Source organism: Ovis canadensis, chromosome 8, assembly GCF_042477335.2.
Source record: "Ovis canadensis isolate MfBH-ARS-UI-01 breed Bighorn chromosome 8, ARS-UI_OviCan_v2, whole genome shotgun sequence".
Lineage (NCBI taxonomy): Eukaryota > Metazoa > Chordata > Mammalia > Artiodactyla > Bovidae > Ovis > Ovis canadensis.
The window spans coordinates 95573255-95599930 of record NC_091252.1 but is presented as its reverse complement, the minus strand read 5'-3'; the positions used below and the strand labels follow the sequence as shown (position 1 = coordinate 95599930).

At 56.9% G+C, this 26676-nt stretch overlaps 1 protein-coding gene across 1 annotated transcript in view; it reads right to left on the bottom strand.

Annotated features, from left to right (window-relative positions):
* Nucleotides 1-887: 887 nt before the first annotated feature.
* Nucleotides 888-26676, bottom strand: part of IGF2R (insulin like growth factor 2 receptor) — a 103170-nt gene continuing 77381 nt past the window's right edge. Inside the window, exons 31-48 of the mRNA XM_069598858.1 lie at nucleotides 25995-26185; nucleotides 24295-24421; nucleotides 23163-23282; nucleotides 22643-22899; nucleotides 22149-22367; nucleotides 19072-19221; nucleotides 16457-16618; nucleotides 15102-15309; nucleotides 14678-14824; nucleotides 13303-13537; nucleotides 12296-12432; nucleotides 9964-10078; nucleotides 8925-9071; nucleotides 8345-8532; nucleotides 4939-5125; nucleotides 4327-4482; nucleotides 3313-3382; nucleotides 888-2692 (exon numbers count right to left, since the gene is read on the bottom strand). Of these exons, the coding sequence (XP_069454959.1) occupies nucleotides 2285-2692; nucleotides 3313-3382; nucleotides 4327-4482; nucleotides 4939-5125; nucleotides 8345-8532; nucleotides 8925-9071; nucleotides 9964-10078; nucleotides 12296-12432; nucleotides 13303-13537; nucleotides 14678-14824; nucleotides 15102-15309; nucleotides 16457-16618; nucleotides 19072-19221; nucleotides 22149-22367; nucleotides 22643-22899; nucleotides 23163-23282; nucleotides 24295-24421; nucleotides 25995-26185 (3224 nt within the window). The 3' untranslated portion in view covers nucleotides 888-2284. The remainder of the gene's footprint in view (nucleotides 2693-3312; nucleotides 3383-4326; nucleotides 4483-4938; nucleotides 5126-8344; nucleotides 8533-8924; nucleotides 9072-9963; nucleotides 10079-12295; nucleotides 12433-13302; nucleotides 13538-14677; nucleotides 14825-15101; nucleotides 15310-16456; nucleotides 16619-19071; nucleotides 19222-22148; nucleotides 22368-22642; nucleotides 22900-23162; nucleotides 23283-24294; nucleotides 24422-25994; nucleotides 26186-26676) is intronic.

The window sequence follows — 26676 nt, the reverse complement described above, 5'->3', positions numbered from 1 at the left end:
CCTAAGCTTCCTACGACCACAATTGGCACAGACTGTTAGTCTATTTGCAGGGGCTCAGGGGAAGAGATTACTGAGGTGCTGGAGAAAAGAGCGTGAGCAAACACCTCACACATGTGTTCACTTCCCTGTTGCCCTGTGCCCTGCACATCTGGCCACCAGGGTAGACGGCCGAGGTGCCAATGAAGAGTCATCAAGTTCACCCACAGGGCCCGCGAGTACCCCTCTGGACAGAGAGGACTCCTGTGTCTTAGTGAAAAGGGAGTGGCTTGGACAACAGTTTCATGGACACAGCATCTGAGAACCAGCAACCGTGGGCTCACAACATAAACCTTTATATAAAACCCCAGAGTGTCCGTCTTGAGAGAGATGCTTTAAAGTCCTCAAGAGGAAAACAGTCTCTCAGGTTGGAAATAATCAGAATATGAGCAGAAAGGATGGACGCTGACTCCAATAAGTCTATAGTCAGACACCATACTCCCTGCTCGGTCTGTCTTCATAGTAACATCCGGAAAGCTCTAGTTACTAGTCGGTCATTTCAGATGGAAACCAGATTCATGCAAGAGAAGCCCCTTCCCAGCTCCATGTAAGCCTGGGCTGTATACCAGGATTGTGGGATCTGCACTCATGGTGGCTGTTTTGGTAAAAAACAAATAAATATCCTGAGATCTGCTTTCTCAGAAGGAGGAAAAACCAGGTGTGGGTGAAGCTGACAGAGGCCCCCCGTGGGCCTCGAGTGAGCATCTACACTCGGGGAGACTTGGGGACACTTGTGAAGGGTCGGCCGACACCCGGACAAGACTGTTTCTGGAATGCAACGGGAGATGCAGAGAGGGTATCGGGCAAACTCAGGGGCTTTTCACTACAGGGCAGAAAGCAGGACCACCCAGTTAATAATTTATCTTTTATTCAAATCGTTGAATACTTTATATTACAGTAAATTTGATTGAAAAAAAAATGAGGAAAGAAATCAATTTTTAAAAATACACTCATGTTGAAATCAAATAAGCTAGCCAAACGAGAGTACAAACCCAGGAACCCTGCGGGTTGGTTGGCTTTCCAGGATATGAATACCACTGAGTCTATATACAGCTCTATAAATGCCAGAAAAGTCATTCGTTAAACACTTCAGAGAAAGGCGCCAACAGCCGGGGAAGGATGCGGTCCCCGCTCCCGTCCTGCGGACCGGGCGGCCGTTCTCGGCCGTGCCGGGGCGGGAATCCAAGTGCAAGGCTGGGGGCGAGAGCCTGGCCCACTGGCTTTCATGCAACTTCCATGAGTCACGCACTGTGCAAATTAAGGCTTCTTATAGGTCGAATGGTCGATAGACACTTTTTTTTTCTTAAAAAAATAAGCACAGTAAAGGTGGTATCATGAGAACCTGAAGAGGTGAGACCTACACCCCAAGTCTGGAAAAAAGTCTGACATCTCAACTCCATTCTCTCGGACACACGTGAGCACATAGGCACACGCGTGCACACACACGCGCGCGCGCACACACACACACACACATCAATCTTTGGGTGGGTTGTTTGACTTCACCAGCTGGCGAGAGAAATACTGATAAGTGTGCTCTGTGCACCTGGGATCGAAGACATCATGCAAAAAAAAAAGAAAGGCTACAGCTGTTACTGACTCGAGAGGCAGAGAGCAGGCGGCCCCCCCTCAGCCCAGGCAACTGCGACCCACGCGTGTGCGCACGCACACACCCGTGTGCCCTGACGCCACAGAAGCAAAAGGGAAAAGAGACAGAGCGGTGGAGTCTAACTGAGAGGATACATCGTGGACCAGTTCAAAGCATCTGAGCGCGCCCACAGCCTCCCCCTGCTTAAAGGATGGACAGGAAAGGTTACCCCCTGCCGGCAGGAAAAAACTGTTGGTGGTTTGTTTTTTTTTTTTTTTTTTCTTTTTTGCAAACCTGAGTAATTGTCAAAAGTCAATAAATAGGAGGAGAGAATTAAATGCTAAAATATATGATCAAATACCCTACAGGGCCTAAAGCAGCAAGGGTCTTCCTCAAACGCAGCCCTCGGTCCCAAGACGCGTCCGGCCGCGGCGCCTTTAAGAAGCGCACGGTGGCCACGCTCAAGACGAGGGCTGGGGACAAACCCGGGGCGTGCACCGCCATCAGCGGCCGCGCCTCCCCGACCCCCGCGCCCACAGAGGGGAGCCCCCCTCCTCCCCCACCACCAACACTCTTCCCTTTTTTGGACAGTTTTCGTTAAAGGCCAAGGACAGAAGCATCACGGAGTCCGGTCGGATTTGGTCGGAGGCGGCGCGCGTAAGCCTAGACGTGCAGGAGGTCCTCGTCGCTGTCGTCGTGGAAGGCGCTGATGGGAGTGGCCGCCACACGGGGCCGCCCCCGGCGCGCCGGCTCCCCGCGCACCAGCCCCACCCGGTCATCCGCCCGAGGTGGCAGGGGTGCCTTGCGCGGCAGCGGCCGCAGCGGGGGGCCACCTTCGGCGCCGGGTGCCCGGCCCGGTGGGCGCACCTTCACCTCGGGCAGCGTCAGGACCTCGTCCTCGCTGTCCTGCTCGTCTCCGTGCAGGGCGCTGAGCGCGTCGGCGGCTCTCACTGACTTGGCGGCCACATGCCCGTTCTCCTGGCTCTCCTTCCCGGGCCGTGGCGCCGGCGGCTGGACCTCCTCCATCAGCCACTCGGTCTCATTCTCGTCCGCCTCCTCCTCCTTGTTCACCTGCCGGGACACCACAGGGACTGTGGGCCCACCTGAGACCTCATCTAACCACCCCCAAAACCCCAGCAGGGAGAGGAAGGGGAAGGCTGGCAAGCGCCAGCTCCTGCTGAAACCCGACCAAGGCAGACAGGGTCGGGGACTCGGGGACGGCCGAAGGTGAGAGGAGCCCCGTGGACACCACCACGTGGACATGTGCAGTTGAGGGAGACCTTCTAGAAAGCAGCTGGCAGGAGAATCAAGAGCCAGGAGTGCATTTATGCCACCTGGGCACAACTGCTAGAAACTCAACCGGAGGAAACCATCCAAATGCCAGAGGCGCAACATTTCCACTGCCACGCTTTCTGCAGAAGAGCCAAAAGAGTAGAAATGACCTGAATATTAAATGCGTAAGAATTTAGCTGCCATCACAGTTGGAAAACCTTGAAGAAGAACGGACAAAGAATGAGTTCAGGTTGAGAGCTACGAGAGACAGTTTCCCCTTTGGCGGTTTCCAACGGCCCGGGATGACGGTTTCCTTGCAGCCACTGGCCAACACGGCAACAACACGTGGACCGTGTGTGTGTGTATAGGGGGGGTCGGGGAGGGGTCGGGGAGCCACTGGAGGCCTTGGCAGGCCTTACCTTCGAGTACTTGTATGACACGTTCGCGCTCCGGCGGCAGCAGTTGGTAAGCCTGCTCATTACCATCTCCCTGCAAAGGGGGTTCCAGTTACTCCAGCCTGGAGCCACCCCACCCCAGAACCTCCCCTACTGTGCCCCCCGACAGGAAGCTGTGCCCACCCAAGCACATGCTCCCTCAACCCACAACAGCAGGGCTGGGAGCCAAGTCAGAGGAAGGAAGGCTATGGAATTAGGAGAAGCAGATTCAAACCCTGTATGCAAAGACACACCCCGTCTTTGCGGTGCTAACAGAGACCACAGTGAGTTACCCTGCACCTCTGCGCCTGCTTTTCCCCACACAGATGGAACGAGCCCACACCTCCCCGCCACCCCAGGGCTGTGCTGAGATTACCAGGCTGAGTGGCGAACCCAGGGCCAGCTCCAACCCAGACCTCCTGCCCGACTCCTGCATCGGGCTGATGGCCTCTGGGGCCGGGGTGATGGCAGTCAGCACTTCCTGCCTCTGGATCGGTGGGCAGGTGAGGGGGGAGACAGGAAGCCCCAGAGCCGGCCCATCCCTGCCCTTGGGACACGGCTGACCATACACAGAGCCCTGGGCCTCGTTCACGGGTGACGTGAAACCTGCTGGACAGTCACACTGGCCTGCCTCTGAGTGACAAGACCTTTCACCCCCCAAAGAAGAGACTATGGATGGGGGTGAGGTCACAGCCTGCACCTTGTAAATGCTCCCCTCTTAAGGGCAGGGGTCAGTCGATCAGAAGGCAGTCAGCTCACGTGGGGACATGTACAGTGAGCCATGTCCTGGGAACAGGGCAGGCTCGGGCTGAGGCCCATGGGGCATCTGGCCATGTGACCTGACAGCTCAGACGCAGGGACAGTCATTGTAGGAAGCTTTACACGACACAGCATTGAGAGTCTTAAGAGCTCTAGCTGCTGCTGCTCAAGACGAGGAAGCCAGGGCTTGACTCTGGGCCTCCGGCCTGGGCCCCCGCCTGGACCCTCCTCTCTCCTTACCGGCGCTCCTTCTTGTACAGCAGCAGGGTGAGCAGGCAGCCAGTGAGCGCCACCAGCAGCAGGCTGAGCACCGCCCCGACCGCCTGGCTGCGCTCTGAGAGCCCCTTGTGCTCCTGGGTATCGTCGTCCCCCGCAATCTCCTCGTCGAAGCCCGCCCTACAGGGAGACCACAGCGCTCAGCCCCACTGCCCGGCGAGGCCCGGGCCCTGACTGTGCACACCCACACCCGAGAAGACACGAGCCACCAGCTGGGAGAACCCCCGCGGGCAAACCCCTCTGATGCCAAGACTGAGGCAGAGGATCGGGAAAGACACTGCCTCGACCACTTTGAGCCTCCATCACTAAGGGGACGAGGAGAGCTGCTCTGGAGAACATGCCTCGCCCCCCTGCAGCCTTGCTGACCATGCTGTCGGGCCCCAAGGGCACAGGGGTGCTTCTGGAGCAGAGACTTAGGGGGACACACCAGCTGCCTGGGTCTTACAGGACCACGACTCTGCTCCGGGAAGACATGGGGTCACAACCCAGGTAACGATTTCTCCCTCACAACAACTCTTGGGGGCCAGCCTTGGCACTCTGGGGCTGGGGGATGCTGTGAGCCAGCGCCCCACTTACCCCAGCGGGCACACCGCAGAGGTGTGCCAGGAGAAGAGGTACTGGCAGTCGGCGGTCTCATGGCTGAACTCGGGGATCCCGTCCTTCACCAGGGGGTCACAGTGGAAGAAGATGGTGGAGGACACAGACTTTGTCTTATCTTTTCCACACTTGGAGGACGAGGCAAACACCACATCCAGGTCGCCATCTATCAAAAAGGCACAGCAGCATGAACACGGTGCTTCGACAGAGGGCTGAGTTTACTTCTCCATCATCTGCGAAAGGTCTGCAGAGGCTTAAAGTCAGACGAAAGGGTCCTTCGTCTCATGTCCCGGAGGAGCTCTTCACAGACTGCTCACACACAATATAGAGCCCCTGCCCTAAGTCAGGAAGCGGGAGAGACTTGAACCTTGCCCTAAGACAGGTCTGGCCTTTGTCCTCAGCAAACAACACGATGTGGAGTGGGGGCTGCCCACGTCTCAGTCTGCCTGGACACCCAGGTTGACCATGTAGGCAACCAATCAACCAGCAAATCAACCAACCAACCAGCCCACTAACCAACCAGTCAACTAGTCAACCAGCCAACCAACCCACTAACCAAAGAGTCAACCAACCAACTAACCAACCAGCCAGTCAACCAACCAACCAACCAACCAACCAACCAACCAACCAGTCAGCAAACCAACTAAAAAACTGACTAATCACTCAAGCATACACAATGAAGAGCCACTAAAGCCCTGGACACGGAGGTGCGGGCGGGCTCCCCTGGTCAGCTCCCGAGCTTCCGTGCGTGCTGTACACACTCACGCTGTCACACACTTGCACGTTCGTGAGTGCTGTACACATTCACGCTGTCACACACTTGCACGTTAACACCTCCTGACTCCACAGGGAGAGGACACCAGAAGTGTCTGGCTCCCTCCTGGACTTTACCTACAGTGCTGCTCCCACTGGCTGGTTTTAATTTATATCCTTTCACTGAAATAAACTGTAAGCATGACTAAGACAGCTTTTCGTAGTACCTTTCTAATGAGCTATCACACCTAAGGAGCGCCCCCTGGACCTGCAGCTGGTGTGAGATGCAAGGGGTCCCTGTGTAGACCCTGCCTTGTGAGGACAGCTTGGCGGCCAGTTCGCAGTCGGCCCCCGCTAGAGGGCCAGGGTGTGCAGTGTGTGCGGCAGACTGAGCGGAGGCCAGCCCTGAGGGCGGCCATGTGGGCTGGGCTCAGGGGACCCCCGGGGTCCTCACTGGTATGTACCCGGCTGAGCTGTGACCTGAGAGGGCTGCCCCACAGCCTGGACTGTGGACACAAACCCATGAGGTTGGTGAGGAACCAAGGTGGCAACACCGAACCTCAGCCAGAGATGGGCCTGGCGGCCTCCCGCCCTCTGGAAGGAACGCAGACGCGTGGCAGGGTGGGGTTAAACTGCACTTCTTCCTGGTACGTGGACAAAGGTCTTAAAACCAAACCTATTTCCTACTGGTGGTGAGTGAATGGAGTGAACAGGTAAGAAAGGGATTTAACTAACCAAGAATAAATAAATGCACACACACAGATGTACGCATGTACACACACACACACACACACACACACACACACACACACACACACACACACACGCTCTCTAAGCCTGGGGACTGCAAGAGGCCAACTAGACTAGACATAGGCCTTACAGACATAAGGTTCTCAGCCTGGTACCTGGGCCCCTGCTCAGGGCTGCAGCGTGGAGCCGGGCCACTGCTGCAGACCCACCAGCGGCAGTGCTGCTGGGAGAGAGAAGGGAGCCCCGAGCTGGGTGTGGCAGGGGGGAAGTGGGGTGGGGGTGAGCAGGCCGAGGTGTGCCAGCGGGAAGGCCCAAGGAGAAGTGGCAGGGTGCCTGCAGGTGCTCTTGATGGGGAGGCGTGGACGCGAGCCAGGCTGACCTGGCAGGACTCTGCCCAGCTCCAGTGGGCACTGCCAAGCACAGAGACTGGCTTATTTACCACCTGTGCACGGAAACCTCTCTGAGACTCCACCTACTCAGGGAGCAGCTACCCACCCCCACCTCCTCTCGGGGAGGTCAAAAGTCAGCTGGTTTTGTAAACACATTTAACTGTTTTTAAAAAAAAGCAAGTTCATTCACCTAGTTCAAAAATCAAACCATGAAATGGTTTACAGAGGAAGACTAGTTGTTGAAAACAAAAACACACAAGCTGCCTCCTGGAAATATTCTTTCCAGGTCAAGAAGGAATTAGGAAAGACAAGGGTGAGGGGGATGAGGAGGCACAAACGTCCAGCTGCATGATAAAAGAGCGCACATATGAAGTGCAGAGTATGGAAATACAGTCAATAATTATGTCACTTCTTTGCGTGGTGACAGATGACAACCAGACCTAGCGTGGTAATGATTTTGAAGTGTACGGAAATGTTTAAAACGCTATGTCATGCAACGGGAACTAATATGGCACGGCAGGTCAATTACGTCTCAGAAACAAACCAACAAACTCACAGAAAAAGAGAGAAGCTTTGCGGTTACCAGGGGTGTAATACTCAGGATGCCACATACCACATGCTAAATATAACGAACCCTGCTATATGTCAAGAGAATAAATCCTAAGAGTTCTCACTACAAGAGAAATATATATTTTTTCCTACTTCTTTAATTTTGTACCTATAGGACATGATGGACAGTCACCAAGTTTACTGTGATAATCATTTCGTGATGTATATAACTCAGATTGTTATTCTGGACACCTTAAACTTATACAGTGTTAGTTGTTCAGTCGTGTCCGACTCTTTAAGACCCCATGGACGGCAGCCCCCCAGGCTCCTCTGTCCATGGAATTCTCCAGGCAAGAATACTGGAGTGAGTTGCCATTTCCTTCTCCAAGGGATCTTCCCCACCCAGGGAGCGAACCCAGGTCTCCTGCATTACAGGCAGATTCTTAACCATCTGAGCTATGGCTCTATGTCAATTTTATCTCAACAAAAAGGAAGGAAAGAAAGAAACACAGGACGAAGCTGCATCCATGTAGCGGAAGGCCTTCCTCCATACCCAGTGTGGACACTTGGGCCAGGCCTCCCTCTTTTCATCCTTTTGACAAATACAAAATCTCTTACCCTCCCCTAGTAGCATCTGAAGTTTCAAAGAAGCATCATGATGAAAACCAAACCAACCAAAAGTAATTCTGGCTGTGGTCCTCCACACCCACCTCACCACCTCTGGTTTAGACCAGGCTTTGCTCATCTGTTTAGGATATAAGTCTTCCCGACAGTGAACCATTGGGACTCTGACATGTGCTGCTCAGTCCACAAGACACAAGACTGGACCTGGGCCTTTCATGTTAAAACCGATCTGACGTTTTAACCGAAGGGAGTGTATGTTCATGAAAAGGTTAATGTGCCTCCGAGGAAGCTAAACGTGGCACGCGGGTGGAGAGAATTACCTTGGACGTAGTATCTGGTTTGGTTGGAGGTTCCGACTTTGCGACTGAAGTGCTGGTCGTTGGCCTTCCTCTGACAGATGCTGGCCCCAGAGCAGGCGGGGTTGCTGGAGCCCGTGATAGATGAGAGCTGGATCTCGTACACATACTTGTCCCCGTTGGTCCTCATGTCCCCAGAGGCGCTGAATCGTCTGAAGAGACAGAAAAGGGCTCGGGGACAGCCCTAGATCCCGGGACCCACCTAGTGACGCTGCTAAGAAACTTAAAAAAGAGAAACTAGTAAAGCCAGAAGGTTCCTCATCAAAAATCAGACCAGAAGGTTCCAGCTCCGACCTCTGGGCTTATCACAAATGCTAAGAGGAGGAGTGACGTTATTTTCACATTCAAGAGACCTCACCATCTTTGGGGTTCGACTCGAACAGCTAAGCAATGTCTGCCCTCTGTTTGAGCCAGACGTGACAAGGGTACCTGGAAATGGCAACTAAAACACGCAAACACAACGGACGTCTTCATCTCACAGCCTTCAGCCGGGCAAAGACGGGGGGATTATGGGGTGGCACTGCCACAAAACGGCCCCACTTACTTGAAGTAAATATCCCCGAGGCTGAAGCTCCGGCCGTTGGCGGGATTGATGATGGTCCCGTTCACCATCTGCACTTCCTGAGGCTTCACGGCACAGGCCGCTCGCGAGTCCCAGCTGAAGTGGTAGGTGCAGCTGTCGATGTCGAACCTGCAGAGGCACATGGACCGCGGTCACAGCCGCCCTTCCACCCGCCTGCCAGGGCCCCAGGAGCCCCCCACTGCCCAGCTGCCCTTCCGCCTGGGGAGCCCCCCACCGCCCAGCTGCCCTTCCGACCCGGGAGCCGCCCACCGCCTAGCCCTCCCCGCCCCCAGCCAGGGACCAGCCGCTCTAGGCTGGGAGAGCGACTTCATCTCCCTTCCCCAACACCATCCAGCTCAACCAGTACGTGAAAAAAAAAAGCAGGCAAGCACTTCAACATGTAACTTTTTTACATTTAGACACTGGGCAACATCTAACAGCTGGGAAAATCTGCTCCCATATTTTTTAAAGCCTGCTTTACAAGCATTGATTTCGACCCTTTGACATTTCCTGGATCTCCCCTTTCCCAAGCCCCACTTCTATAATGAAATTGTGTCTGTTCACCAAGCACAGCTCACACGCTCCCTCTGCTGGCCAAATGCCCTCCTAGCACCGGAGGCGGAGATTTCCAGCAAAATAAAAGGGCACTCCAGGTGGTGCCGCCCCACCTGCCAGGGGTCCCAGACTGGCCGCCTGAACAGCTGGCTATGAGCAGCACCGATCAGTGAAGCCTTAGTTACACTGCGACCTTGAAGATGAGCCCGGTGAAATCCCACTTTATCAGTCTCGTGCACAGGTGCCAGCCTCCATCCAGGACTCCTCCCTTGCGGAGTGGCCCTGGCCCCATCAGGCTAGGGGTCTCAGGGGCCGGTTCCCCCCTCGCTACTGTGACAGCCCCAGTATCCTCTCTGCAGCACGCACACTAAGCTGCCAAGCAGAAACCGTGGGGAGGAGCTCTGACGGGGGCCCAGCCCGCCCAGCACCCAGCTCCCCCCTGGGCGGGGGGACCCCGCACCCTCACCTCGTGAACGAAGGCCGCCCCACTGTCTTGGCACAGGTCAGCTCAATGACAGCAGACGCCGTCTTATTGTCCTCACAATGGTGGCCTTTAGAGTAAGTTACGATGACTTTGTCATCTGAAACACAGACCATTGAACTGACGTTATCTCTAGGGCATCCTAGGAGCCTCAGGTCACAAGTGGCTCTGGAGACTCATCGCCCTGGCGGTCAGCACTGCCAGCCTGGTGACTCGCACCTGGCCCGTGTCACTACCTGCGTGGCCAGAGGAGACCGCGGGTCACACCTCAGCCCCTACCTGTGAGCACACACCTGTGTGACAGGGAGACCCCAGGGCGTGCGGCTCAGGGCCGAGCGGGGAGCCCCTGCACGGCGTGCGTGCAGGGCTAGACCGCAGGTCACGGCGGCAGCCTGAGGTCCCCAGCGACCTCTGTGCCAGCCCGGCGCTTCCCCCACGTGCCCCGGGATGAACAGGGCAGGGGCGAGACCTCCACCCCGCAGAGAGACGGCCCACACAGGACCGCCCTGGTCTGCTCGGTCTCCCGGCTCCACACAGGGCTCTTCCTGCTTCTGAAGAGAGCGTGGCTGAGGAACCAGCAGAGCCCTAGTCCGCAGGGACCAAGGGAAGCGGGGACACGCTTTCAGCGGCCGGCTCCCAGGGGCCAGAGGTTCTGAGAGCTGCCCTGGGGACACCCGAGCCCAGCCCTGCTCAGCAGATGGACGGTGGCTCCAGGGGCCGGGACACAGCGGTCTCAGGCCTGGCTCTTGGCACAGGGCGGTCCTCGGACCTGGCACTCACACCCAACCCACATCCTTAGGGGCAGTGGGCCCAGAATGGGCAGTGCCAGCTGCCAGGGGTCCTCCAGGCACGGCCGAGGCACAGGGGCCACTCAAGGGGAGCTGAGGGGTGAGACCCAGGCTCCCGGCCCCCGTCACGGTCAAAGCTACCCTGGGTGAATTTGTTATAAATAATTGGGCTTCTCTGTAAAATTCTGGAAGTTTCACAGCTTTGAAGAGAAATGCTTAAACTTCTAGAATATGGGAACAACAGGTGGAGGTCTTATTCAAGTGCTCCCCCCACCGCAGACGAGATGGGCAGCACTCTTGACCTTCCAGGCCTCGGCACTCAGCCTGAGAAGTGGACTAAGACGCTGACCTGGAGAAGTGCTGAAGGTTACACGTGCACACACACATATATGACACGCACACATATATGACACGCACACATATATGACACACACACATATGAAGCACAGTTTCTGAGGACTGTTGGTTTCTGTGATGAGTCCATCTCTTCACCCCATAAGGTGATGTCCCCTAAGTGAACGTGGGGTCAGTGACGGGCCTTAGACGGTTGTCCTATTGGGGCCTGAGAGGCAAGATCCCACCTGGCATGTCAGAGAACAGGAGGTCTCACTATGCTTTTCAGGAGGCTTCAACCTCCTAGTCTTTGCACTTGGCTGTGGGAAGACCCGGGTCACACATCCACACGATGACGAGGCACAGGAAGAGAACCACCCTCAGCCCCCGGTGCCCTTCACGGCAGCCAACAACCAAGGTCACCAAGGTCACGGGCTGGGAGGTCTGGACACTTCTGCTGGGGCCCAGGCGGAGGGTGACTTCACCCCCACTTCCAACCTGCAGAGTCGGGGGTTTCTCTCCAGGGTGACAGCTGTCCTCCAGAATTTCCTTTCTCCATTTCAACAGCTCGAGTGGACTGTTTCCCTGTGCTTTCATCAGGACAGCTTGGGGACCGCCCCCCCCCGCCCCCCCCCGCCCCGCAGCTGAACAGGCACAGTGATGGTTTTCTTTCTTGTCCCTTCCACCAGCCCTGACTGTCCCTAAAAGAAAGCCCAACCTTCTCCCTTCACGTGACGAAAGAGTCTTTCACTCAACAACCAACTGCAAAAGAAATTCTCCATCAGAACTATTAACAAAGAGCTTCATTTTCTGATGTCAAATTATTAAGACATTTACGAGGATGCATCTGGATGGTCCTGACCACGTTTTCGTGTTTGTCGTCCAGCTTCTCCCGAATAAACCCATGCCAGTGTACGGGGAGACTCAGGCACTCGGCCCACAGTTGGAGCAGGGACTCGGAGGAACCCTGGACATCCCAAGACCACCCAGCCCTCTAGACACAGACCGGGACCTGCCGTTTCAGAACAGGAGCGTGCTTATCTAACGCTTCAGGAGGCCCCAGGCTGCCTGAGAAACGGTTACTGAGAATAACACTCCTGCAGGTTCCGACGGAAGCCAGCGCTGACCCTCCAGTCCCAGGACGACACCCTCATCTTCCCAACTCAGAGGCGACACGTGTGACCGCAGGGCCTTACCTACAACATCCAGCTTCTGCGTGTGAACGAGCCCGAGGACCTGCACCTCGCCAGAGGCACTCCTTTTGCACACGCTGGCTCTCTCCGAGCAGTCCTGGGGTCCCTTGTATATTTTCTGACACAGGTTGATGTAGTACCTGCAGAACGACACGCGGGAGGCGAGCAAGGTCGGCGTCTGTCCCGACACGCTTGGGGGCAGCTCTTGCCACCCTTTCAGAAGAGGCTACCGTCCGAGCGTCTCCCAGCTCCTCTGGACACAGCCCTGACACAGGTCTCTGGGTAAACAAAGGCCAGAGAGTGGGTGGACGCTGAAAACACGCGCAGGGGACACACGGGGTGAGTCCCGAGACTCAGGCGGCTCCGAGTCAGGACAGGCAGCAGCTGAAACCTTAGCAAGGCGTCCCCCGTCTTCAGGTTCCCAAGGCTTCCGGGTCCACACTCCCCACTGCTCTAAGCATGGAGCGGTCGGGCCAGCATGGCCGAGGTAGTCGGGGAAGCAAACCGGGGCAAGTTAACACCCCCATCAACTCAACACACACGGGTGGTTTAGTCAAAGTCATGTCCGACTGTTGCGACCCCATGGACTGTAGCCCGCCAGGCTCCTCCGTCCATGGGATTCTCCAGGCCAGGATACTGGAGTGGGTTGCCATCTCCTTCTCCAGGGGATCTTCCTGACCAGGGATGGAGCCTGGGTCACCCACACTGCAGGCAGATTCTTTACCAACTGAGCTACCAGGAAAGCCCAACACGGACAGCGTCCCAGACAAGAAGCAAACCACGCCTGATTCCATCGGGCCTGCAGCTGCTCACCAGCTACTTTGGGATCTCAAGGCTGGCTTTAGCTGCCTCTGCTTCCAAACCCCCCGGAATACACCAGGCCTGCCCAAGCAGAGGCCCAAGGCCATCCCACCTTCAGAATCGGAGCTTGAAGCTCTGCGCACTCGCCCCATCGGGATGCTGGGCCTGCGACGGACGCGGCCGGCGGGCTGGTGGGGGGAGGTACTCACGAGGCTCCGTCATGGACGAAGGACCAGGAGCCGGTGAGGGACGAGAGCAGCCGCAGGTCGTAGGTCCGGTGCTTATGGACGAACTTGCACTCCATCTTCTTTGGGGGGCAGACCACCTTCGTCTTCCACTCGAAGGTCACCTCGCACCCGCGCACCTCGCTGAAGACCTGGGGCCGCCCCACGTCGGCGTCCTCGTCGCACTTGAAGATGATGGTGGACGTCCGGTGGCTGGTGGCTGGGGCGGCATGCGAGGCGAGTGTCAGGCCCCCCGCCCAGCCGGGGTGCCCGCCTTCGCGGCACTGGCGCTGAGGTGTGCTGTCTGTCCCCCGCCACTCCCCACTTCCTTCTGTGTTTCATTCCCATTTCAACTCTAAAATTAGGACCAAGTTCCCCTTCCACACTTAACCACCCCACAGCAACAGTACAACTCCTTGCGAACAGGTATTACTTGATTAAAGTGCAAATGATAATGGTAACAATAAGAATCCTGCGATAAGCTAAAAATATGTCATCTAACCTACCAGGAAAAAGATCCTGTCGTAATAAGCCTCCAAAGGCGGCTACGGTAGTCCCTTGTAGACTTAATGTTTCTAATTCCTTATGTGTGTGTGTGTATGTGAGTCACTCAGTCGTGTCCAATTCTTTGTGACCCCACGGACTGTAGACCGCCAGGCTCCTCTGTCCATGGGATTCTCCAGGCAAGAATACTGGAGTGAGTTGCCGCTCCCTTCTCCAGCGGCTCTTTCTGAGCCAGGGATTGAACCCAGGTCTCCTGCATTGCAGGTAGCTTCTTTCCTGTCTGAGCCCACAGGGAAGCCCTAATTCCTCAACATGGCCACTTACAAGAACTAAACAACTTGTCATGCACCCGTCCCATCACTCTCCTTGAGAACTCACATCTATCTGTGCCCTGCATGTTACTAAGACTCTCGTGGGTCCATTCTCTCCACGGCAGCAAGGGCACTGAGAGCCTCCCCGACCCCTGCCTGGCACAGTGCACTGCAGAGCCGATGGTCAGCAGATGAGGCCCTGCAGACCTGAGGACCCCTCACCACCCTGCAGACCTGGGACAGCAGCAATTCTAACGAGTGTGGACGTGAGCCACTGGTGCTGAAAAAGCTGGCATGCGGACACGAGCCCCTGGAGCTGGGGAGGGGGAGAGCTGACCGCCCCACACCTATCTGTCACCTGGACCCCCAGAGCAATTAAGGATGACTTTTCTTTACAGAAAATAGCCCTGGCGAGAAAACACCATACGCAAGAGAAGCGCTGCCGCTAATGCGGACAGTCCAGAAAGATCTGAGCATGAAGCCAGGCCTCCAGCGGGTGCAGGGCTACCGCGCCGGCCAGCGGGGGCCCCAGCGTGTCCACTTACAGTGCTTGCAGAAGCCCCACTCGTGGTCTCTGTCGTAGTTGGCAGTGGTCGCGCACCAGAGCCTGGCCCTGCTCTCCACAACACACTCCTCGTAGCTCTTCCCATTGAACAAGAAGGGGAACACACACGGCTCGCCGTCCTCAGTTTCTGGGAAGGGGAATTCAGAGTGACCCTGATTATCTGCACCGCGTCAGCTGCGCCCGGCAGGGGTGGTCGCCTTGACCAACGATTCCCCGAGGGAAGCCCCCCTAAATTGACTGACTGTTCGTGGGCCCGAGCGCTCACACTCAGGGCTGGTAGGATGGACCATTCCGTGTGCTGGGGCTCGCGGCATCTGGGGCATCATTCCTGAGTTCCCTTCTGCTGCCATGTCTAATTCCGTGTCTACTGGGAACAGACACTCCGCCCGCCCGCAAAGACTTACCCGGAGGACAAGTGTCTCCGTTGGCATAACTCAGAATGACGGCTTCGTCCTGATGCCTGTAGTCCAGCTTCATGGACGCCAGCCGCCCGAAAGATGCCCCCTTGCTCCCGGACAGCAGGCAGACAGCGCCATCCTTGCAGCCTCCTTCATCCAGGCCTGCGGCTGCGGTGCACACCCCCACACTGTAGGTGTGCGGGCCTCGGGTCACCTGCAGAGACACCGCCCCGTGCTGTGACTGGGTCTCCAGGAGGGGCAAGGCCAGCGCTGGGGCTGGTGGGGGGGGCGGGGGGGGCACGAGCAGGAAGGCGGAGCTCTGTCCATGGGCCGTGCAAGTGCCTGAGAGCTCACCCTCCTTGGCCCTCCTGCAGAGCACGAGGCCCTGGCCACTCCCGGGCACATCCCTCCTCACCAAGGCCGTGCCTCTTGGTGCAGCACTATAGACCACGCTTCCACGAGGCTCCAGCTGCCTGCCCCCTACCCTAAGCCGCGTCTCCTGCCAGTAACCCCAGAGTGCTGATGACTTGGGACTGAGCACAGAGTGGCCACGACCTAACTGAACATGGTTCTCGCTGGCCACCCCGCCTCTGCAAGCTCTAAGCTACCGCACACCCGTCCTGGGGGCCTGCGCCGAGGCAAGGTCTCTTGTTCTGGGAGCCAGATGGCTGGCACCTTGGCGTACGACTCAGAGCTCACCGCTCCCCGGCTGCCACACGCCAGGAGGCGCCGGGATCTTGTGGGCTTGGCCCACAGCCGTGTGACTCAGTAACATCTACAACGCAGGGACAGCTTGGTCCACAGCTGTGTGACTCTGTAACATCTATGCCACAGGAATGTGGGCCCCAGCCTCTGAAGCACAGCCCCCCGACATTCAGGCTGGGGTGAGAGCAGCCCCTGACACCCAAATGTGTCTCAGGTCGGGGCTGGAGGGCGGTCTCTGGGCAGCAGGCAGAGGCGGAGCCACGTGGGCTCCGCTGGTCCCACCCCCTCGGGCACGTGGTCACTCACACAGCCCTGAGCGGCCTCCTGCTCTCCATCCGCAACCTGGAACAGGCCCCGTGACCCTCCTCACTGAATGACTCGCCAAGCCCACGAGAAAGACTCACTCTGAACCGCGGGGAACAGCTAGGGTATAAGCCGTGACTGGTTGGCACACTGTCCAGCGCCCCTGGCAGGCCGAGCCCGCACTGGGGACAGAGTGAGGACCACTCCTGTCCGTCCCCCAGACCCCCACAGTGCCTGAGGGACCGCAGGTTCTCCAGCGCTCATGGAGGCCGCATTGTAACACACAGAGGAGCCTGAGAGCGACGCCAGGCAGCAGGGGCCCCGAGGTCACAGGCTCTGGGGCACAGTGTTACCTTGAAGGTGTTCTTGGAGAGGCTGGACAGGTTGAAGCTGTAGTACAGCTGCTCGTCCGTGAGGGAGCAGCCCTCCGTCTTCACTTCGTCGGGACAGACCAGCGGGGTCTCCCACTCGAACACGAAGTCACAGACGCTGGTCCTCAGCAGTTTTGGCGTCCCCTGTTTTGGGGGGTGGGGGCAGGTGTGAAATCCACGTGGATTAACAAGCACAGTAACCTTCCCGCTTCCCCCGCAGGGCTGGGGACCCCTGCCCCAGGCGCTGTGGGCTCAGAGATGCTCCCAGACCAGCAGGGGTCCCAGGTGACCCACAGTGGGCTCTCTCCAAGAGCAGGGAGCCACCGTCTTCGCCAGGGGCGAGCAAGCAGCAGCCCCACCAGGCAGGCCTGCCTGCACCTAACTCCCCTCCGCCCCCCAGGCCCCTGTGTCCCTGCACGTAGCATGCCAGCACTCCAGACCACCAGCTCAGAGAAAAGGGGGGGGGTCTTTAAACTTTCCGACAAGGAAGCCTGAGACACCAAAGAGTCTCCGGCGGCAAAGGAGGGAGCAAGCATTTCCTGTACATTCGAGGGGCTGTCCCCACCCACGTCTCTGGAGACTGAGGGGATGTTTATACTGAGGGCGAGACACGATCCAGCCGGACATTCCACAGGCTGAGTATCTAAATAAATATCCATCAACGTCCTCACTGCCTCCCCTCCCTCGTTCCGCGGCAGCCGTAAAAATAGATGAGGAATTTCATTAATTGTTGCTGAGAATGCGTTTTCCCATTAATGTACGTGGAGGAAATATTTCCACTAAAGATAAAAAAATGTAGGGGAAGGAGAGTTCATTAAATGTCTCTCTGAACTGGACCGCACATGCAGCGTGAGATGCCCTGCTTCTGAGCCCCGCCAAACACTCATTGCTCTCAGCACTCCACCACTCTGAGACCCAGCAGGAGTCTGGGGGGCACCTGCGGACACGCGTCCAGACCCCCCCAGACACGCAGACGCACGCACAGAGACAAGAGAGGCTAGTGGGTCACGGCTGCCCGCACCTCGGTCACTCGGGATTCCCCTCCCACTCGGCAACATGTGAACGGGGGCGACATGTTGGTCCAGGAGCTGTGAGGTTTCCATGCAGACGCCCAGGATGGCAGCCCTTCCTGGGAAGGTGGCCGCGAGCCCCTTCCTGCCACCGTCCACTCACCCACATCGCCCATTCCCATCAAAGGACTTGTAAGCTTTCCAGAGTTTAGGAATTTCAGAAGCACAAGTATGGCAGAGGAGAGAGTTTAGAGAATTTCCAATGGACACGTACGCAATGCTATATTTAAAATGGATAACCAAAAAAAGACCTGCTACAGAACACAGAGAACTCTGCTCAATGTTAACTGGCAGCCTGGATGGGAGGGGAGTCTGGGGGGAGAATGGATGCATGTATGTGTCTGGCTGAGTCCCTTCGCTGTTCACCGGAACTATCACAACACTGTTAGTGGCTATACCACTGTGCTGTTCGGTCACGAAGTCGTGGCCGGCTCTTTGCGACTCGATGGATCGCAGCACGTCAGCCCTCCCTGGCCCTCACTGTCTCCCAGAGTTGGCCCAAATTCATGCCCATTGAGTCGGTGATGCCACCTGACCATCTCCTCCTCTTTCCTTAAACAACTATACTCTAATACAAAATAAACAGGCAGCACAGGGGGCTGAGACCCAGGCCGCCAGCACAGAACATTCCGGTGGAGCAGCGGTGGGGACCCCGTGCCCCTGCAGGGCCACGTGACGTCAGGCAGCCCTCCCAGGTCATCACGAAACAGGAGCCACAAACCACTGGTTTATCTCCTGTTCCCAGATGGAAGGCAAGAGAAAACTTACACGAAACTCCTTACAACAAAACAGCGCTCTTTTTTTACAGGAAGCTGTTTTTTAACTGCACAGAAGAGAAAAATCAATGGCCTCCTTAAAAGTAGATGGTACACTATCATAGCTACTGAAACTTTTATCCCAAAGGTCTTTCATTTGCTAATTTGTGAAATATGAATTACATCCTGAACGATTACAGCTGCCAAAATGTCTGACTTCCCAACAAGAATAAAATCAGTAATGTTAAAATTCAAAAAAAGAAAACCAAAGTTGACATTTTAGTATGATGGTAGGCAGATAGCTCAGACAGTAAAGAATCTGCCTGCAATGCAGGAAACTCGGGTTCAACCCCTGGGTCAAGAAGATTCCCTGGAGAAGAGAACGGCAACCCAATCCAGTATTCTTGTCTGGAGAATCCCACGGACGGAGGAGCCTGGCGGGCTACAGTCCATGGGGTTGCACAGAGTCAGACATGACTGAGTGACTAACACCTTCTTTCACTTCCAGGCAAAGGTGAAGGCTACTTCTTTGCTCGAGCATTTATTACAACAAGCCTCCTTGTACAAAATCTGCCCTGGTAACTCAGGGAGGGCCTACTTATTGCTAAACTTAGGACCTGAAATGGTTCCACACACGACTGATACAGCACCCGGTGCACAGCAGGTGCTGTGAACACGGGCAGCCCTCGTCCGAAACAGGCTTCGTGGGCCTCCGGCTCTGGCTGGCCGACCCGCACACCAGCTCCTACCTTGTACGCCAGTGCTCACTTACCATGCTCACGCCCCGCTTACAGTGAAACGTGATCAGTGAGGTGTAGTTGAAATGCCGGTCTGCCAAGCAAGGGGTGCTGCTTTCAAAGTTCAAGTAAACTTCGTTGGCTATGGGGTTGAGGATCGGAGGTCCTGCCACTCGGCCAATATCCTGAACAAAGAGAAAGCAGACGACGTTTCGAGAAGGTAATCGTTCCCCAGGTTAGAGGAGTAAGGGCTGACAGAGAAGTTACAAAAACTGCACGTCCTCAGTTTTGAGGACAAGTAGCACCTAAAGAAACCCCGTTACCAGCGGCTCACCCGCAAAGGCCTGACAGTGAGGCACAAAAAAAGAGCCTCGCTTGGCCAGATGGCGTCGGCTACAGGAGCAGCAGCGGTGCGCTTCTGCTCAGGGCTGGGCTTCCCTGGGGCTCACATGGTAATGACCTGCCTGCCATGCAGGAGACCCGGGTTCAACCCCTGGGTGGGGAAGATCCCCTGGAGGAGGGCATGGCAACTCACATCCAGTATCCTTGCCTGGAGAACCCCATGGACAGAGGAACCTGGAGGCTACAGTCCGTGGGGTCGCAGAGTCGGACACCACTGAGTGACTAACGCTTGACTAAGGGACAAATTTATCACCCAGGCATCTACTCAGGGTCCCCTTTCAAAGATTCCAGGCAACAGGAGTCAGGTCACAGTGGGAAAGCTGCTCTGTTCCTGGACCTGCCGGCTGGAGGCAGGACACACACGGCTGCCCCATCTCCTCAGCAGCGCTGAGGCGTGTCCGCGGGGGGCACACAGCACACACTCACACCCCCACCACCTTCTGTGGCTTCGCTCAGCCCCTGGCACACACTGGCTGCTCAGCCAGGGTTTTTGAGCAAATAGGCACAAAAATGAAAGAAATGTGATTGGCCAGGAATGGTGTGTACGTATGTGTGTGTGAGAGATGAGTGTGCATGTGAGATAAACGCATATGTGAGATGAGTGTGTGTGTGTAGGTGAGATGAGTACAATGTGTGTGTGAGATGAGTGTGATAAGTGTGTGTATGTGGCAAGCGTGTGTGAAATGAGCAAATATGTGAGATGAGTGCATATGTGAGATGAATGTGTGTGTGTGATACGCGTGTGTGAGTGACAGAGATGTGTATATGGTAAGTGTGTGAGAGATGAGTGTGTATGTCAGATGTGTGTGTATCCGATGCGTAAGAGATCAGGGTGTGTGGTGTGTGAGAGATGAGTGTGTGTGAGAAGAGTGTGTATGTGGTGTGTGAGAGATGAGTGTGCGGTGTGTGTGACATGAGTGTGTGTGTCCGGTGTGTGAGATGAGTGTGTGTGCGCGGTGTGAGATGTGTGTATGTGTGGTGTGAGAGATGAGTGTGTGTGTGAGATGTGTGTGTGTGAGATGAGTGTGTGTTTGAGATGAGTGTGTGTGGTGTGTGAGAGATGAGTGTGAGGTGTGAGATGAGTGTGTGTGTGCAGTGAGATGTGTGTGTGTGAGATGTGTGTGCGATGTGTGAGAGCTGTGTGTGTGAGATGAGTGTTTGTGTGAGGTGTGTGTGTGTGAGATGAGTGTGGTATGTGTGTATGAGATGAGTGTGTGTGTGGTGTGAGATGAGTGTGTGGTGTGTAAGATGAGTGTGAGGTGTGTATGAGATGAGTGTGTGTGTGCAGTGTGTGAGAGATGTGTGTGTGTGTGACAGATGAGTGTGTGTGAGAGATGAGTGTGTGGTATGTGAGAGGTTGTGTGTGTGAGAGATGAGTGTGTGGTGTGTGAGAGATGAGTGTGTGGTGTGTGAGATGAGTGTGCGTATGTGGTGTGTGAGAGATGAGTGTATGTGGTGTGTGAGATGAGTGTGAGGTGTGAGATGAGTGTGTATGTGGTGTGAGATGAGTGTGTGCGGTGTGAGATGAGTGTGTGTGATGTGTGAGCTGAGTGTGAGGTGTGTGTGAGATGAGTGTGTGTGTGCGGTAAGAGATGAGTGTCTGTGAGAGATGAGTGTGTGGTTTGTGAGATGAGTGTGCAGTGTGTGAGAGATGTGTGTGTGTGTGGTGTGTGAGATGAGTGTGTGTATGTGGTGTGTGAGAGATGAGTGTGTGTATGTGGTGTGTGAGAGATGAGTGTGAGGTGTGTGTGAGATGAGTGTGTGTACGTGGTGAGAGATGAATGTGTGTGGTGTGTGAGATGAGTGTGTGAGTGTGTAAATGAAGCCACACAACACGTTCTATCCACCACGCTGGGGCCACGATGACACACCACCCTCTCTGGTTAGAGAACTGCCTCTATTATTTTTAAACCTGGAAGAAGGTAGCCACACAGGAGAAGACGGCTCCCCGGCTACTGCCAGGAAGGCTGACCACAAGCACTTCCTGCCAACACCAATTGTCCAGGCCCTGCGCTTGTCACACAGCCACGCTCTGGTCAAGCTCACATCACGGCCAACGTTCCCAACCACTGCCCATGTCTCTCCCCACCCGCACCACCGGTAACGTCCATCCATTACAGGGACATCTAGGTCCCTCGGGACCGGACCCACAGTTAAAGCAAGTGAGAAACAGACCACTCCTGGGGCGCATCTCATTTCAAATAACGCTGAGAACTGGACAAAACGTGACCATAACTCATGAAGGCAATGCCTGGAGGCCCAAACCTACGCTGGGAAATGCTGGCGTACACCAAAGCTTTCAGGGCAGAATGCTCAGTTATTAGCCAACTGGCTCACGCCCTTAACTATAAACTCATTTACCAAAGAACATGCTTGTATTTCACAAGCTTTTAATGACCCAAGACCCGCACTCAAGCAGACACCGAGCTCCATCAACATCCTTGGGGACTTGTGACCTGATAACAAAAATGCCACAGCTCTACACACGTGTTCACATTTTCTTCCGTAACTTCTATCACAATAAGTGATAGCTCAATGCACAAACCCTCACATTCCTCTTCCCCTAGCGGACCCAGAATCACAGAGTCCCAACTCACTTCCCCGTTCGTTCTGCCTGAAGACTCTCCACCAACAGCAAGACACACGACATGCCGGGGGGGCTGCTGAAACACCCTGTGGGACGGCCTCTGCCCTCGGGCCCCATACTCACTATCGGGGAGCCGTCCACAGGAACCTTGCACACAGCGGTGCCGGCGGGGCAGGCCACCCCGTGCATGGGGTTGAGAGGCTGGCAGATGTTGATGTAGAAGTCGGGGCTGGTGTCTGAGCGCTCGTCCTCACTCTCATCGTACGCTTCGTAACCCGCGGTGCGGTGGATGAGTGGGGACAGGTCGATGAGGGAGCTGCCGTTCCTCACGGAGCACTCGGTCTATCAGACAGGAAACACGCCTCTATGTTGGCATCTACGACAACTGAGCTCCTGACCACTGACCAGCGGTCACCGCGAGGATTTAGGCTGAACGGGAAATGCGCTAAAGGAGGATCAACCCCACCCCCACCCCCGCCATGTGCTTTACTTTATTTAGTGTCGGGCACTCTGAATCAAGCATTATCGGGGCCACAGGAGTGGATAAGAAGCAGGCGGGGGTGAGCTGGGACCCGAGAGAAGCAGAGGGCCCCTGGGCTGGGCCGCCCCGGACTCACCGTCTGCTCACAGGCCAAGGGCGTGTGCCAGGAGAAGAAAAGCGTGCACGTGCGTTTGTCCAGGGAGATCAGCATGGGCCTGTTGGTGGGCCTGGCCTCGGGCCTGCACACGAAGCTGATGACGCTCTTGTAGCTCTGGCCGGTCTTGGAGGGGCAGGGGGAGCCGTTCTCGTACACCAGCTGCAAGACCTGGTCCACGTAGGTCAGCCTCTTGCTCGCCTTGCCCACGCTGATCCTGGTCTGCCCGAAGCAGGCCCCTATGCCCAGCACAGAGCCGGTGGGAAGGACACACAGTCAGGGACCCAAAGCACTTGCTTCCTGCAGACCCAGATGCTGCGAGCCACAGCTGGCACTCCTGGGGGTGCTACCCGATTTCAACAGATGCTACACGTCTAATACTTCACCCCATGGTTATAAATCACCCCCTCACGGCCCCCGCCCCAACCCCAAGAGGGTTGCTGCCGATGAAGGCGTGTGATCTCTTCACCAGAGAGGGGCGTGGAGGGCAGGTTGCACTCACCCACTCCGGAGGCGCAGTTCTCATTCTCCCCACACACACTGAGGAAGACTAGCCCCTTCTCGCTGTAGGCGGCGGTGAAGCCGATCCGGCCGCTCAGAGAGGTCAGGTCAAACAGGTGTCCTGCACGGGGTGGGCAGGGGGACACAGTGACCCCCTCAACCGCCTGCTCAGACACAGATCCCACGGGCCATCTGGCCCTGGATTCCTCGTGATAAATCTTCCCCCTTCACCGGCCGGGCCCTGAGAAGCTTCCTGACCCGCTAGAGAGTATTAGGGGGGAGGTGGAGCATCCTCCTGGGGCTGGCCCTCAGCAGCCCCTGTGATTCGGGGTGGGGGGAAGTTGGGGAGGCCACGACAGCACTTCCGGCTGCCAGAGAAGCACCCTGCGGCCTCCCAGGTCCCCAGCGCTGAGACTCAGCAGTTTCCTGGGTGTCCCCCCGCCCCGCCCCCTGCCCAGATTAACGCTGAAAAGGAACAGGAGATCGACTCCACCTCCACAAGCCAAGAGCCAGGGATCGACAGCCCCAGAAACAAGGGCAGTGGGAACACAGGTCTCAGGGGGACAGGCGGTCTCCTCCACTGAAGGGGACTCCCCATTCGACAGCAGCCCGCAGAGCCGGCACAAAAGGCCAGCGTCCACCTCCAGACAGGACACTGTCTGCTCCTCAACTTCATCCGGAGCCTCTCATCACGCTGGGGGCCGGGGCGGGAGGTGGGGATCCCTCACGGCAGCGGTGGGGTGGGGCGCGGCAGGGGTGGGGTGGGGCGCCAGAGGCCGGTGGGGGGGGTCCCTCACCGCGGGGGCGGGGGCGGGGTCCCTCACCGCAGGGCGGAGTCCCTCACTGTGGGGGCGGGGCAGGGGAGGCCATCGGGTCCCTCACCGCGGGGGCGGGTCCCTCACCGCGGAGGCAGGGTTCCCCACCGTGGGGGCGGGTCCCTCACCGCGGGGGCGGGGTCCCTCACCGCGGGGGCGGGGTCCCTCACCGCGGGGGAGGGGTCCCCCACCGCGGGGGCGGGGTTCCTCACCGCGGGGGCGGGGTCCCCCACCGCGGGGGCGGGGTTCCTCACCGCGGGGGCGGGGTCCCTCACCGGGGGGACAGGGCTGGGGAGGCTGGCGGGGTCCCTCACTCACCCGTGGCAGGGTTGGTGACCTGGCAGTCGTCGTGCACGTTGCTCTTCACCGGGCAGGCGGCGGCCGTGGGCCAGGAGAAGGTGTACTCGCAGTCCTCCACCGCACTGATGAACATGGGCCTGGAGTTCTAAAAACAAGCAAAAACAAAGATGGCTGCCGACGGGCCACAGGGAACAGCGCCGACCCAGTCAACAGAAGCTCCGCTGCGCCGCCTGTGACTCGTCCGTCCCGGGGTCTTCGTGGGACAGGGGCAGGTTCAGAAAAGGCAAGGGGTCAGCGTCTGCTCCTGAGATGCCCCTGAGGGCCCTGACACACACAGGACGAGACGAGGCCTGAGATCCACGCGGGGGCCAGGGGCATGTCCCGCAGCCAAGCGGTGAGATGGCGCGCGGGGGACCGGGAGGGCAAATGAATGAGGAAACCAGAGGTCATGTCCTGAAAACCGGAACTGAAGTTTGTTACCGGGGACAAAAGGGGAAGTGCCGCCAGGAGGACTAGTGAGAGCTGTGAACTCACCGACCCCTGCACCGCTCGGGCGCGGAGACTCCCCGCCTTTCAGACGTGCCTCATCCACATGGCTCAGGCCAGACTGGTGCAGCAGGACCCTTCTCCCCAGACAACCCAGACCCAGGCACCCACGTACAGAGTCCTCAGGAGCCCCTCAACTGTCCTGCTAAGCCATACGCCTCTCTGCTCAGTCACACAGGGAGTCTATGGGGACCCAGGGTGTCTGCACCCCAGCAGCTTGGGGGTCCAGGCTCAGCCTCGCATGGTCTCCCAAGGAGAACCTCAGCATCCACCCCGTCCAGAGGGGCAGGCCTCAGGCCCCCAGGCGCCTCTCCCTGGGGCTCCCTCACACGCAGCTGGACGGTGACACTGAGTGGGCTAGTTCAGCCTGTCCTCATGGCCCGTAGCCACAACCCTCATCTCCCACAAAAGCATCTTCATCTCCCAGATGGAAATGTCCCCATGGTAAAAAAAACAGTCCAAGAAGACAATTAATTCTGTACCCACCTCCACACTGCACAGACTAACCCTCTGGGGAAGGGACTGCCCAGAGATGAGACAGGACGTCGGCTCTCATGCGCCAACCACAAGCCAGCAACAGGGCCCGGAGCCTCAGGTCTCTCCTCTCTAACCTCGTGGGAGCTCGTGTTGGTAACAAGTGACCAGCTCAGAGGGATGAAGGGACTGGGGTGCACGGTCAGGAAACGCGAGAGCTGGCTTGGAACCTGCTGTTTTTACCCCCGAAAATGAAAGGCAGGATGGCAAATGGCAGTTCTCTCTCCAGCCTCCAGGGGGCTGAGTAAGACTTTCACGATGAGTCACAGTCGTGTCGGACTCTCTGCAACCCCTCAGACTGTAGCCCACCAGTCTCCTCTGTCCATGGGATTCTCCAGGCGAGAATACTGGAGTGGGTAAGCCATTCCCTTCTCCAGGGGATCTTCCCAGTCCCGGGACTGAACCTGCAGCTCCCACACTGCAGGCAGATACTCGCCCACTAAGCCACCAGGGGAGCCCCTAACTCAGGACATTGAATTGCCAGGGTGGGCACCCGGGACCATAGGCCCAAGGCCGCACTGCCTGAGCCCCGTTAGGCTGGGTCACCCTGTGGGCTTCACCGCGCACCAGAAGGAAGTGAGACATCAGTCCTTCTGACTCAGGACCCACGCCGGGGTGGACACAGCTGGGTCACTCACCACGTGGCTCTCACTGCAAGTGAAGCGGATGGTGGTTGACTTCTTCCGAATCTGGTCTGGACACAAGTCGCCGTCGACGTACTTCAGGAGGATCAAGCCCTGGCTCCACTGAGGACTGTCCCGCACCCTGCCCAGGTTCACAGGCTTGGGGCCGCCCAGCAGACACACAGCTGCCTCCGGAGGGCATGGATCTGCAGCACAAGCAAAGACGATTAAGAGCAACCACCGGCCGCTTTCCAGACTAGGACTCACAAGGCACCTAACGTCCGTCACGTGACACATTTGACTCTAACGATCACTCCAAAATACCAGTGACTCCCATCATTTAAGTCAGATGCTGATGACACCACGAGCTCTCATAGCATGAAACTATTTTACCACAGATGGACTGGGGGAGTGGGGGGGTTAGATGTGGAGAGTCAGGAGAATTCAAGACAGGATGGCCTCAATTTTTCTGACCCCCAAACAGGATGAAGCTGAGAATACCCAGACTGAGCCCACAGGACGTTGCAAATGACCTATGTTCACGTGCTATCTTTATTTCAGAAGTCACCAAGAACTGCGCCAACTTCCCAGTCTTGGAAATGTCCGAGTCACCTGCCCTGGGGAAAGAACGGGTGGGCCCCACTTCATGGACTGAGAGTGTTGGTCACCAGGCTGGCCAGCACACAAAGCAAAGGGA